The sequence below is a fragment of the Ostrinia furnacalis genome, unplaced genomic scaffold (genome assembly GCF_004193835.3).
Source record: "Ostrinia furnacalis isolate ACB-3 unplaced genomic scaffold, ASM419383v2 OfSCF0389, whole genome shotgun sequence".
Taxonomy (NCBI): domain Eukaryota; kingdom Metazoa; phylum Arthropoda; class Insecta; order Lepidoptera; family Crambidae; genus Ostrinia; species Ostrinia furnacalis.
In genome coordinates, this window is record NW_021130628.1 from 463,202 (window position 1) to 478,027 (window position 14,826).

Here is a 14,826-nt window from a genome sequence, read left to right on the forward strand (position 1 = left end):
TTTATTAGTAGGATGAAAATTGTTTCCCAAATATTCATAAATAAAAATAAATAGTCTCCATTGAACAAGCTTGGCTTTGGGACTAGGTATTTTGTGAAACATACTGTAAAATTATCGAGATGGTTAAAAACATCCGGTATAACTGGGTAATACTGGGTATTCATATACGTATACAAACCTACTCATTTCCTGGTTTTTTCGTGTCACTGAAACACCACTGCCGTTTCGTCTTGCAAACGGCCGAAGTCAAAGCAAGTCAAGACGAAACAAAGAAGCAAAAGCAAGCCAATGTGGTTGTGTACCTATTGCCATACAAAATCTATGGGAGAAACTCGTTTTGACAGTTTTAAAAAGTACATCAATCGATTGGTGGTGTCAAATATCTTATTACGAGTCTGGTGAGGTATTGTTTATTTTGTGTTGTGTAAAATTCCTCAATTTTACACACTCAATATTATTGAGACAATATTTATTATAAAATAGATTCTTTTTAATGAAGCTCAAACAACCTCTGTTTTGAGTCCAAGTTTCTTGGACTATTAAATAGTGCTCACAAATCGTCAAATATTTAAAGAAAAAAATAAAAGTTAAAAAAAAACTTGTTTTGCTCTTAAGGAGCCTTAACATATCTTACTCTTTTTGCAACTCCGTCAGACAAAGACAGCTATCAAAGAAATCGATTTATATTTTACAGAGTAAACCTGGTTTAAATATTTTAATAGAATATTTAGTAATATTTACCTAGTGTCCTTATGGAATACCGATTGTATTAAAATGATAAATAAGTACAATTGCGCGAAAAAAGTAAATATCAGTGGTGCTAGGTGTTTGTAACACCTTATAATAGCCTAAATTGCTGTCTTTCAGTGGGTCTAGACAAAGTGCAAATTATAATTGCAAACCAGTCGAAAAGTGGTCGAAAAGCCCCTTTTTTGTATGGAGTTTTGTCGGATTCGATTTTCGATTCGATCAAAAAGTGCGTTTTGTCTAGGGGGGCAGAACTATGTAATATTAAGTTGAAATTGTATATTTGTTTCCAATAGTTCCATGGTAAAATCAGTAGATTTTTATTCGATGTTTAGGTGCTTTGAAATCGTTAGTGAGAAGGTATGTTCATATTCAAAATTTTACGTTCATATTTGAAATAAATAATGGATACAATTCACCAAATTAATATCGAGAATTCACTTTAAAATTAGTTCCTAAAACAAAATGCATAATCTTTATAAATATATTTTTATAGTTTAAAAATAAGTTACAATAAAAGAAATATTTACAATTTATTTGATTGCCTTCGTACCTTAAGTAACTGTGTTATCATGTGTGGCTTGTCTATTTATTATTATTAAAGTTAATACCTAAGTTAACTTAATTTTTTTTTAACTACATATTAAATTAATGTTTAACAAATTATTGTTTAAGTTAATAACATGCTTACGTAATATTAGAGGCCGGTCGATCTATTCTCATAAATAAAACACTGGATACTCATCTTTCACATTATATTGCCTTATTTTAATTACAATTCATCACTTAGCACAAAAGCGCGCGGAGTCGTCTCCGCGCGTCCCTCTATTCTGCCGTTTGATTCTCGCGTGACATTGACAATACGTCAATGTCACTATGACAGCAGCTCATTGGCTATAACGATACCGCTATTTTAATGTTTTATATTTTTCACAATTAACAGTAAGTAATAATATGTTATAATAACTTTCGATTTCTTAGATGTGCTTCAATTCGTTATCTCGATATTAATTCGTTTAGGCAACATTCATTTGTTTTCTATTAACAGTCTAAAGCGCTGTTGTGTTATATCCTTGAAGTTGAACTTACCTTACTTACTTCCAATCTTTGTGTCAGATATAAAGAGCCATAGGCCGACCTAAAAAGTGCTAAATTGAGCTATAACCATATCAAAATAGGATTTACAATAACAAGGTGCTATTTAAAGTAACTGAATTAAATTGTAAAATCATAGACGGAGTCCTTTGTTCAATATAATCGGCGCTTATGTTTTCTCTTTGGCGAAGAAAACCGCACATAGTATTTGAATATGTAAGCTTACCATGAGTTTACGTTAGGTGTGCTCGCAAATGCGTCAAAAAATCTATGAATATTTCAATTCTTAAAAACAGCCGCTAGGGGCGCTGTACAGTGTACAATCTGTCATACATTAAAATTTATTGTCATTTGCCAGTGAGCACATCTAACATAAACTCATGGTAAGCATACCGCACTTTTCAACATGTGACGTAATGTCACATGTATGAGGCAGGTCATCCCAAGAAAATTGTCTAGAAAGGGACATTGTATCTAGTGAAATTCCTAGGTATAAAGTACCCTCTTTTTACCCTAAATTGGAACCTGTTACAAAAATAATATAATGAAATCTGTGATGAGTAAATTTATACATTTTTCTTGTAGAAAGAATAAAATGGATAGAGTATGTACTTGCCAAAATATTTTTCAATAAGTACAGACTACAACACATCAGGCTGAACACTGGCATCTTATGGCGTTTTAATAAGTGCTATTTTGCTACAAATTTTAAAAACATCTAAATAGTTTATTCAGTAACATAGGCCCTTTCCAGGACACTTATACACGTCCCAAATATAGCTTGCCCTACCACCACTTCTGCTGGTAGAAGTGGCGGAAGAAACTCAGCCACCTTTGTCAAAAAATGTATAGTCTGATGTGCTGTTGACTGTACATTTATTTCAAAATCTAATAATTAGTTTGTAAGGAGCGATATCAATAAATTTTTAAAAAATCAAATTATATTTGTATTCATATTTGACGTAATTATTTTAATACTAGACTACAAATACACTATGAGTAGCAGTAAAATTTTCGAATGAGATTATATTCGTATCTCTTATTTTTATATTATTTATTTATTGTTAAGTAAGATAAGTCCATTAAGTGTGAAATACACAAGTCGAACAAATCACGGACAAAATTCTTAAAATGTTAACGTGGTTACTTATTTTCAGTACATGAATTTTTAATTGTAGACTTTAATTGTAAACAAATACGAGTATTATGCCCGTTTTCATCATCAATCCATAATTTTTAAGTGAGGGATCACTTATAAATTGTATGTGTTACAACATTACATTTTGTTTTCTTTCGTTTTGTTTACACGGGTATTTTGTTTTCATAGGGGTTACTTAAAAATTAGGGATTGCTGGTAAACGGGCAATTACTCTTTTTTTTTAAATTCATTTGTTATTTTCTCGGTTGTTTAGTGGGCAGTTCATTTTTTTCGGTTGAATTAATGTGATTTCAATATTTGCGATAACGTTACCATATTATAGTTTTTCTTTAGTTATGTATGTTATAACAATTTTCTTCTTTGTTTATACTTAAAATCTCGAATTAAAAGTTTAATTTACTGCAAATACGTAACCTGCATAAAAATGTTAATATAAATTAATGATAAAAAATATATTTGTTTGTTGTGTTTATGGGTGACATTTCGAGGTTTTTTATCAATAACTCCTCACTACCCCCCCTTACCCCCTTACTAATAAAAAGTTACACACTCGTTGAACACTGTTTTAAAATTACATTTCCATACAAAAACGTCACTTAAAAACTGTGTGTTCAACAAGCGTGTAAATTTTATTAGGAAGGAGGTAGTTAGTAGTTATTTAATTGTGTTTGGTTTATTTGTGTTGCAAAAGTTTGTCAAACATGAAAATAACCTGTGAGATGTTGACACTACGGTCGATTTGTGACCCAATCTTGTTAGTTCTAAAAGAGTATGTAGGTATAAAAACATATTTTGAATGTTGATATTTTTTAAATGTTTACTCTGGTGCAATTTGATATCTGTAAAGTCCGATTTATATGCGTACTTAAGAGTGCTTCCAATTTCAAGTACAAATATACCATTCCATTTACAATTTTATACATAAACTTGCTAACCTCAAACTCCGAATACAACATAACTAACCCCCTTACTAATCAAACTTACACGCTCGTTGAACAGTGTTTAAAAGTGACGTTTAGTATGTAAATGTCATTTTAAAACAGTGTTCAACAACTGTGTAACTTTTTATTAGTAAGGGGGTAAATGTTCTATGAAATCAATGTTATATGAGTTATGACATTTTATTATGAATTCAGAATTAGCTTTATTTTTCCCTAAATAAATACTATTTACTAACAAAATATTTGTGTTGTGTTTGTTGAACGTATACCTACCTAATATTAATAAATTATATTTCTTACCAAACTAAGTTATTTTATTTCCTTATGGGTGATATCACCACATTTTCACTCCCCCAAACCATACATAACAGTAACTTTTTCTAATGGCTGCTCTTATTAAACAAGGGTGTTTGAAATTCAACTCTCATTAGATGAACTACACTGAACTGTCCCACCAAACTCATTGACAGGGAGGCGCCACCATCGTTCAAAAAGATAGTCTCCAACATGGCAAAAATCGGAACCAACGCGATCCGGTATTGACGGTGGCGCCCCCTGTCAATGTCACTGATGTGATGGACGGTTCGTTGTAGTTGGAAAACAATCCGTAGATGGTGATGGTCTATCCGATTCCCAGTCAATGCCTGACACGGGATTTTACACACCACAAGGTATATTTTATGGTTTCATGCTTATGTAGAGGCAACAAAAAATGGCGGTTCATACCCTTACTAGCATGGTTGCGTCCAGTGTAATATAATTCACTCATACGGCGATAGATGGCGTTGCAAGACGAATGTGTTGCAAAAAATAAAAAAGTGATGAACTGAGTGAGTAGTTTTAACCTTTATTCAGTTTTAAAATTCATTGATCGCCTTTTTTCTTTTTTAATGAACTCATTTTTGCGCAGTCGGATTTAAAAAAAATTAGACAAAAAAGTTTTATTGCAAATAATGTGTTATTATAATTTTATTTATCATTTTATACTGATTCACATTCATGCTAACATCTGGAAAAGAATAAACGAATGAAAATCTTTCTTTTTAATTATACACTAAATTAAAATAATATAAGTTAGGGAGTGTCCGATGTTAGCTAAGCTTCAGAAACAGACGAGAACATCAAACAAAAAAGAGCCGAATTGCGTACGCATACGGTGCATAGTTCATTGATTTAATCAAGTCAAAGTGCATGATGATAATCATTTCTCACCTAGGCCCGGATCGATTATAAATGCACCTTACGTCAACAACATTCAGATCATAATTGCTTAATCTTACTTTTTGCTTCCAATGCATGTCTGTATAAATCCTACCTACCTAAACGTCAGTTATTAGTGCATTTTAAAATTGACTAGAATTAGATAATAAGAATAGTTTATTCAGCATATTGTTGTAAAGAATACAGTACATAACAAAGTTGATACATACATAATTTGGTTGTTATTATTTAAGTAATTATTTAATAAAATATCAAACATTAACTAAGTCAAGTTCTAAACTGCATTTAAATAGTCTTGTTGACTATTTATACGTACCTATTTTAAATTATATAAATTAGTTTCTTTATTATTTATTATTATTTATCAAAAACTCAAAATCTTCAACTCATTATTTAAATCTCTTTTTTATTTCATGTAAGTGGGAGGTAGGATTTAGTTTGATTTTCTTACATTCTTTCCTGTCACTAAAATTAAAAACTATAAGCATTTTTGATGATAATTGTCAACTTTTGTGAAGGTGGTAGGTAGGTACTAACAACAAGACTCAATTAATTCTTCATAAGTTGAATAATTTGTGTTATTATTAGCTCCTCCAGAAAAAACTTAAGTGTCAACCCAATTAAGTGGCTGAGAATAGGATGACAAACTTGGAAAAATTAAAGGGTGAAACGTGTCATTAATTTCTATACACTTGTTCCTCGGCCGCACAAGAGCGGGAGAGACTGAGTGCGTGCTGTGCACGGTCATTACGCCTGCATTATTTGTTACGTTTAGGGCAGGACGGGCCCGTCCCTATAGCATTGGCCCTTACGCTCCCTTCTTCCGCGCTATTTGAATAGGCCTGCGCGTTGCGTAACCCGCGGCCAATGACAGCGCCTCTGCACATGCACGGGGCGGGGCCCTTACGTCACCGCGCTCAGCCCCCGCGGCCGCGCAGCCGCCGTGACGTCACACCCGCCCGCACCCCGCGGCTGCGACGCGCGACTACAGCGCCCATGCTGCCTGCGGCGCCGCACAGAAACTATCTACAAAACACTCGTGCGCTCAAAGATGGCGGATGGGTCGCCCGAGGACCGCACCGGCCCGAAACAAATGAACGATTTAACTTTTTCCGCGCCCGGCCCAGGACATGGTGACACAAAAAAGTGTAGTGGGGAAACATTTGACGGCGATGAAGTGAAGTTATCGTTATACACTGAACTAGAAACGAGTGCATCGTGTGAGAAAAGTGATACGCGCGGCGTGGCCGCGAATGATTCCGCGGCGGTCGTCACGACGACGAATTCCCTAAAATCGCGCGAAGCAAACATCGAGGACCGCGACGACAGGAAGAAAAGATGCTTCGACAGATACGACAGCTCCGAGTCATCTGACAGGTGAGTCGTAATAACTTTCTGTTAGTAAATAAATGAACGGTCGCCGAAGTTTTGGCGGCGGCCGAAAAGTCAATGCTCCAGTAACCGGAGGCTGTTGTTTTCGATGTCATGGCCATTGTGAAGAACCGTGGTGTTGCTAGGTCGTGCTGGTAAGGTTGAACGCCCTCGGAATAGACGCTGGGCCGCTCGGCGCGTCGCTGAGCATTTGACTTGTTAAATAATCGGCCGGAGTCGTGCTCGTAATAGTAACAAATTGCGTTGGAATGAGGCGAACATCGGAGACAGGTTGCTCTTTTCTTCTGTGAGAAGAGCCGCTAGACTTTGCCACCTACCTACGTCAATATGTGATAAGTAGTATTTACGCACGCATTATTATACAATCTGCCAGTTTCGTCCATTGTAAATAGCTAACTAGCAGATGAATGTCGATTATTTGCGTACACTTTTGTTTTTAATGCTAAATATGCTAATCAAAACAACACCTTCAAGAGACATGAAATCATCTGTCTACTTCTCACACTAGACATTTAACTACAGTTTAACATTAGTCAACTCAAACAATATTAATCCATAGAGGTAATAAAGTTCTGCGTTTATTTTACTGGTGGTAACATAATACCTTTTTTAAAACTTAACATGATCTCAAACAAAAAAACTTAAAAAGTTAATTATTCTCCTATCAAAATTCAAAACCAACTGTATCCAGTTTCTATTCTATTTAGGTCGGTTTACTTACTTTATTTTACAATATGTATAAAAAAAATCTTGGTCCATCCAATATTAAACTGATCTAATAGGTAATTATGACTTCTTGAATAAAATTGCTACCTTTTATAATAATGGTGTAAAGGGATACTATGTGCCTATTACTACTACTAATATTCTACTGTACGATTCTACTAATATTCTACTGTATGATTTGGCTGATGTCAATATCATGTCCTTGTTGAACACAAATTCCCATTGACAATATTCATATAGGAGACAATTTGACACTTGTACTTACCTAGAATTTAATTTTAACGCTGTTCAACGTGACTAATAATAGAAGTTCAAAGAGCAAATGTGTAAATTTTAAGCAAAATTACTTAAATTCTGGTTGAATAGTCAATTGTTACTTAATTAAATAAAATTTCATTATCAGCGGAATCATTGAACTTGAAATAATTTTTAAAGTTGGTCATTATCATAAGTCATTCCTCCATTGATGTTAAGATAAAAAATTGAAACAAACGCACATTGTTTTAAAGATATGAAGTGTACACAAAGATAATACTGGTTATCAACTGGTATGCCAGTTTTAAGGATTTGACGAAGCTGAATTCTCATAACCATTTAATAACACTAATTCATATGATGTACGTATTAGATAAATATTTCCAAGTAGGTATTACGCCAATGTCTTAACGTTAAACCAAGCTAAACTTAGGCTCTGGCAAACATACTTCAATATTGTTACGAATAGAGACGAAGTAAGCATTACCACTAAACTTCCATGTCTCCAAAGAAGCAAAAGGGCAAAAGATTTCACTCAAAACAAATCAAAAATATTTTATTCCGTTTTGACAGTATTTTGTTTTGGCACTTAAATATCAAAAATAATAATTAAAAAAGGTACCCCTTTGGGGCACAAAACATGGTTTATCTTCATAAATTTAAGCACACTAAAAAAAATACTTTAAATAGGTTTTATTCGTTATTCAGGATTTTTGCATTTCAAAGTAGATCACTTCAACTTTTCTTATTTAACTTGTCAACTTAAAAAGAATTTAGACAAATAGTAGAAAAGTTACAATTTGATAACTTAAGCATTCAATCCCAAAGTAGGTACCAGGGCCACCATAAGCCATTAATTGGTCTAATCATTGCAATGTATCTTGTATTATTATTGCATAAATTATCATTATCAACAGAGCACTGACTTTTCAATTAATTAGTCAATCTGCCATTCTGTGACACAAGTAACATACTTGGGTACTTTGAAAGATTATTATAGCACTAGTTAAATAAACATATTATTCTAGGTGATCTTGTCATAAAAAGCACTAAATTAAATACAATTTGTGCGTTAAGTACAAATTGATCATAATCTTATTAAAAAGAAAAAACTGTATAAAAAAAGTAAAAAAATAGAAATCGCTTTTTAAGCTTCAGCCAAACCAACCAACGAGTGCAGATCGCGTCGGCGATGGCGATCACTGCGCGTGCATAGGCCAATTTTACTGTGTTTTAGAAGCTATACTATGTAATGTAAAAGAAAACTTTTTCGAATATTACCAATACATTTGTAATTTATTTTACCTACCTAAATAAAGTACTGCCTGTTTTGGCTGATACCTACATATTATTGAAACAAACTTTCATTGGCACACACGAAATCTAGATAGATAGAGAGTATCAGTTAAGTGACTTTAACTGGGTCATCCATTATTGATAAACTATGTTAACAGAATTACTTGTATGTTAGGTCCATTTTAGGGTGTGTAGTGGACAATCAAATGTTTTTTTTTTCATCTAGCTTCTGCTCACGGCTTCGCCTGCATGGTTTTCGGTCTTTCCACAAGTCTGTCCCTTAAAAAACGCGTCTAAAATAATTTCAAAAACTTTCTACAAGTTACTAAAAGCTTCAAATGATTTTAATAAGTAATAATAAGTTCCCGTCCGATAAAAATGGATGGATATATGTCTATCCATAGAAAAATAAATCTATTCAAACGTTTATGATGAAAAACGCGCAACGTATAAAAAAAGATTGTACTAAACTAATAAGTAGTGTGACAACACTGCGGTAAAATAACTTACCAATGTCATTTATTGAATAGTTTGTTAAATACGTATCTGAGGCCACTGAACTTTTGAGTTATGTAAACAAAATGCTCGTTATATTATGTAGGTATATGCAAGAATAATCAACAGGTCAATCAGGTGCAATGTCAATAAATAACTGTTTTATCACTTGCTTATTATGTACTACATACATACCTACTTACTTAAAATTTTTTTAAATGAATTTCATCGAAAAGTTGTTGTTTGTTGACTGTCCAATGCGTAATAAATTGATAATTTCGTAATCTTTATAATTTTAATATTCTGAGTACCTAAGTTATAATGAACAATCTGATCATATGAATGCTTCGATAGAATTATACCTACTTATGCCTCCTAATTATGGAGACGTCATTCATAAATGAGATTGTCACAAATAAAATTAAAAAAAAAACAAAGCAGTAACTTTTTCGGCAAACTGTTTTGTTGTGAAATCGCCCTTATTACAACAACCACTTAAGGTCCTACAGTGATTAGCTTGAGGTGCCGTTGCTATCATCTGAAGTTTAATCATTTTTCTCGGTATAAATTAAATCACAGATTTATCTGTTCGCTATTTGCGTAATAACTAAACCGCATAGTGATAATATCTAACACGTGACTAAAACAATTTCGTGTTCGATAATGCTTATAAATTCGCCAGAGTGATAAATGGATATGTAGGTAGTTAGGTACTTACCTACTTATTTAAAATATCGTTATGTGAAAAACCCGTAAATCTTATTTTAGTTTTCCTGTTAATGCTTACGCATATTATATTGAAAATTTAATTTATCAATAACTACACAAAGTATTTCATTTATTTAATTGTTAATTTAGTACCTTATGCCTACGATGGATTTTGATGGATGGATCCCTACTCAAGAAACTTTCATTATTTAAAAGTTAACATTATGACCTTCTAACAATGATATTATATAAAATTGCCTTCTAAACATTGGTCTAATGGAATACTAAAATTAATTAAAATTGGTTCAGCAGTCTAGGCCTGAAAATGTTATACAGAGCTTCTTTCACATTAGTAGTGTTAATTTTAATATAGGTACTAATCGGGAAATTAAATTAAGTATTTACAAAACTTTTACCCGAACACTTACGTTGAGTTGCACCATCTTACTTTGGCAGTAACTAAATTAACCGGCGTTTTTTGTATACAAAATGTAGACTCTATAGAGTCTGCCAGATTTTTGACGTTTGTTAGAGTCAAAGTAAGATGGTGCAACTCAGCCTTTAAGATAGAAATTGTGTTTGTTATTTCGTCATTTGTCCGCCATGAAACAAAAATGCGAAAATGAAAAACGTGCCAACATAAACGCAGTTAGGTGACAGCAACAGTGTTTTAACCACTTTTGTTTCCTGATAAGCGGCGATAAGAAGGGCCTGCGTAGGGTTCAAAATAATTGATAACAGAACACTTGACTCGAGTGCTGGTCGGCACCCTTATCTGTCACGTTACAGCAGCTAGTTACTACGAAAGCCGAACTGCAGGAAAATAGGTCAATATAGTTTAAAAAATGATGTAGGTAAAAGTGAGTAAATCCGCACCCAATTTAAATTCAATAGGTCTACATAAATAAATCGCCTTGGACATCTTGTCCCAGACAGAGCAAAGCCACAATACCTGTAAACAAGACGGTGTATTATATCGTATCTACTGAAACATTTTTTTGAAATGTTTATCATTGAAAACTTCCAGAAGAAACAGATGTTTACATTGCGAGGATCAAACTTGAGACCTTTTGTCTTGTAGTTAGACAAGTTTTAAACACCCATCATTCGTAAATTCATAATGATTAAATTAAATCATTTTAAAGTCGGTTGCTGAAATATCAAGCGAGTTCCCTATATATCAAAGTGCTTAAATACCCAGATACATCGCGAAATCCACGAACGAAATAACTCCAAACAAAAGTAACAAACGCACGTCAAAAATCATACAAGGTGTCCAATTTATGGATCCCGTCAGAAAAATAGTTAACGTTTTCAGAACTGCAAAATGTCTGGCGCGAAAGTTGAACAATTGACGAGGTACAAAAGAAAGAACTCGGGGCAGGCAGTAGGGCGTTCACGCGAACCTAAGCCACAAAGGGTGAGCTCTAAAATAAAAAGTTAGGAGTTCTAACCGGCCGCGCCGGGGGACACCGAACGGGTTCCCGGCTGCGCTGTGGTAAGTGTGCGCGAGGCATGCACTCGGTTAAATCACTTTTTAGAACGAGACAGACGATACGTAGCTGCGTAGGCTTCGATTTTGTAGATCTTGTCTGTGAATTAAATTCGACTTGATAGCAATAACTTATCAGCATTTTAGGGTTGATATGAGTTTCGTCTTCATATCGGAATCGTTTTGTGGATTCAATTTTTGCTGTTTTGATTGTTTGTGCAAAACACACAGTGATCAGGCGCAGACGCATGGTAGAATTAAATGTAATATTAAAATTACCTAATTAATTTTCATTTAATTTTCATCTTGTGATCTTGTCAATAAACACGAATGCTAGTGCCTAGTGTTGAACTTAACAGAAGACAATCGATCGATAAAGATTAAATAAAATTAATATCTGATTTCGCCCGCACGCTCGCTGACGCAATTGAAACGTATCACAGCTTATCGCCACGATAAAATTCTCATTAAGTAAATTTTATTCAACACTGAAAATTTTAATCCCCATCAGCTGAGTACACACGGCTCCCTCCCGGCTACGTACCTCAGGGCGGTCGCGACCGGTCGCCGCTCCCCCCGCGCGCCCCTGTCATTAGAAGCGTGCGCGGGCGCATTGGCCCTCGGCCGTGCATGCCCGACTACCTACCACGGGAAATTCATTCGTTCAGATTTGGTTTTGGAACTTGCCATAAGAATCGCAGTTTTTGTCTCAGCACTGCGGAAATTCCAGGCTCTAAACGTTTTCAGTTTACTTGCAACATATCCAAGAGACTTACTTGTAGGCTTACAAATTGTTAGTGATTATGTTCATTCAAATGAAATTAAAACTTTCATTCAAGTTCATTTAAAACTTTCCTTTCAATATTTTAATCCAATTCAATGCTGCCACTCATCAGCCACCACTATCTTTTCGAGAAGCTACGATATGGTCTACAATAAATCTGTAATTCATATCATCCGTAGTGGTCGTGATCGTGATAAAAATGTGCTAAATCTCTCACTCAGTTATTAGTTCGTAACGAATTTTATTGTTTTACCAAAATACCTATGTAAAATATGTCTTAAATTCTTGATCTTTTGAGAAATTTTATCATGTGCAATTGTGGATCTGGTCAGTCACCGAATCATCAGTGTTCTTTCAACTTCCTTTCTCTAGCTTAGCTTTCGGAAATTTGATTGATGAAGATTACACCACATTCCAAAATCACATCTAGATCCACCGATCGAAGTGACGCGAGAGCCAAGCTTTGTGAAGATCCGCAGCGGTCAGGTCAGGTAAATCTGAGTCACCAGCTTGGTCGTTCAACTTTCATTATTGTTTATTTATATTTTACTGTCGAGCCTTGACGCGTGCGCACTCATACACCGGAGACAACGCCACTAAACCAGTTTGAAGGGTATAAAGCATGGACCCGTCATTTATTTGTCGTAATTCGTTTCGTCTTTCTTGCACTCGTCGATTTTTAGCGATCTGCTGGCATTGTATTGATTATCATTTAGTACTTAACACAATTAATGATCAATGTCCGTGACGTGAATGATGTTCGACAGAGCCGTCACGTTGAATTAATACTTTATTTTTGTAATGGCGCTTCATCAGATATTGGTTTTAATGAAATCTGTACATGTAAGAACTTTCTGCAAGATCCTATCTCGTAATGTTATTTTATTCTATAAATAAATATTGGTTTTACTTTTAAACTGGCTGTCAGCAAAAACACTGCACTGTTTTTACCTGCCTTTTAAACAGGCTCGATACCTTTTGTAACGGTACCTAAACAGCTTTACTTCACTGGTGATTTTATATTGTGCTTGTTCCAAGCAGTCGGGTCACGCAAGTCTAGCCTCGGTGAACGTGGAATGTGAACAACCTTGGGTAATACCTACAAACACTATACCTACACAAACTCTACCTATATTGCCCTCGTTAGCGATTCAATTGAAAATATCAGCTGTTAAATTACCATTCTTGATGTAAAAAAAGTCCTTTAACCAGTATAATAAATCTTAATCAAATACTTCATTTATCGACTATCGACGTTCATCGATGACTAAACGCAGATAAACATTATCTTTACGTACTTGGAACAAACTGAAGTTTGATTTGATGACTTCATTTTTAAAATTATACTTTCGCACGTTTTAGTCTAAAATAACTAAAGTAGCAGTTGTTTTAATTTGCTATTCCCAAAGTGTCTCAGGACAAGACAACCTGAGTCTGACATTTGAAAATGCGCTTCCAAAATCAAAAATAATAGCTAATGGCCGTTGATTATTGGTTCCTATCGCCCACACAAAGATGCTCTCGTGTTGCTGTCAAGAAGAATCAGCGCAGTCAAAGGGCGTGCGAGGCAGAGAGGAACTGGTTCCACGCTAATGCAATTATCGGTGCTTCGTCGAAACAGGCTAAGTAACCAACAGCGACGGCTGAGCGCTCCGAACTAAAATGTACCACAATGTTGTTTCACTTCAATATTTTCCCTTTATTCTTAAGTTTTAACTTCGAACTCGAAAGTTTCGTAGACTATCGTCGTACTAGACAGTGGCCTGCGTCACCTGCGTGTGAACGGTGAGATCCATTGGATCCACATAGTTAAAGAATTCGATTCTAACTATTTACAAGCTCCGATTATTGTACCTAAATTTTCAAGGTTCAACTCAATTTGCACGCATTCTGGGAAACCATATCCCTTATTGATCAAATCAAATCTTGGAGTTTTTGTGTCCGTTTCGTGTAAAAAAGTCGTGATTGGTATCGATGTGTTTTAATTGCGGTCTCGGACACCATTTATGAACAATTTTATTCGCGAAATATATCGAATGCTACTTTGTTGTCGATTCGCAGTCGCAGCTGCGTCCACAGTATGAGCACCTGCCTTGCCTGTCGCAGTTTCACCTTTGACATTCTATAGTGTTTATTACTATCAGACATTCAAAATATAGGAATGTGAGACCATTTTACAACCTTAATTATTTATTTTTATTTATGAAATAAATCTCTAGCTTCCACAACTTACTAGTCAGCATGTGTCCACCACGGTGCGATATTATCTTGCATCACTTGTATCGTGTCATTACGACCGCCACGTGAAAACTGTTTTTTAACCTTTCGCATGTTTACTCACTCACAAATAACACGATTCCTTATCTGGTTCACTTTTATCTTTAATGAAGAACACCAGTTAGTGGGTGGCTGAGTGATCCGATAGTCGAATTTATTAACTCTTAAAAGTTTTCTTCCGTGCCATAATTCTATTATACTTCGTTAGGTCTGATTAAAAACATGTAGCTTCTACCAC

General features: G+C 34.7%; 1 protein-coding gene across 1 annotated transcript in view; it reads left to right on the forward strand.

Annotated features, from left to right (window-relative positions):
* The first annotated feature begins 5,989 nt into the window (after positions 1–5,989).
* jing (AE binding protein 2 jing) overlaps positions 5,990–14,826 on the forward strand; it is a 133,322-nt gene continuing 124,485 nt past the window's right edge. Inside the window, exon 1 of the mRNA XM_028317885.1 lies at positions 5,990–6,540. Coding sequence (XP_028173686.1) covers positions 6,215–6,540 — 326 coding nt within the window. The 5' untranslated portion in view covers positions 5,990–6,214. The remainder of the gene's footprint in view (positions 6,541–14,826) is intronic.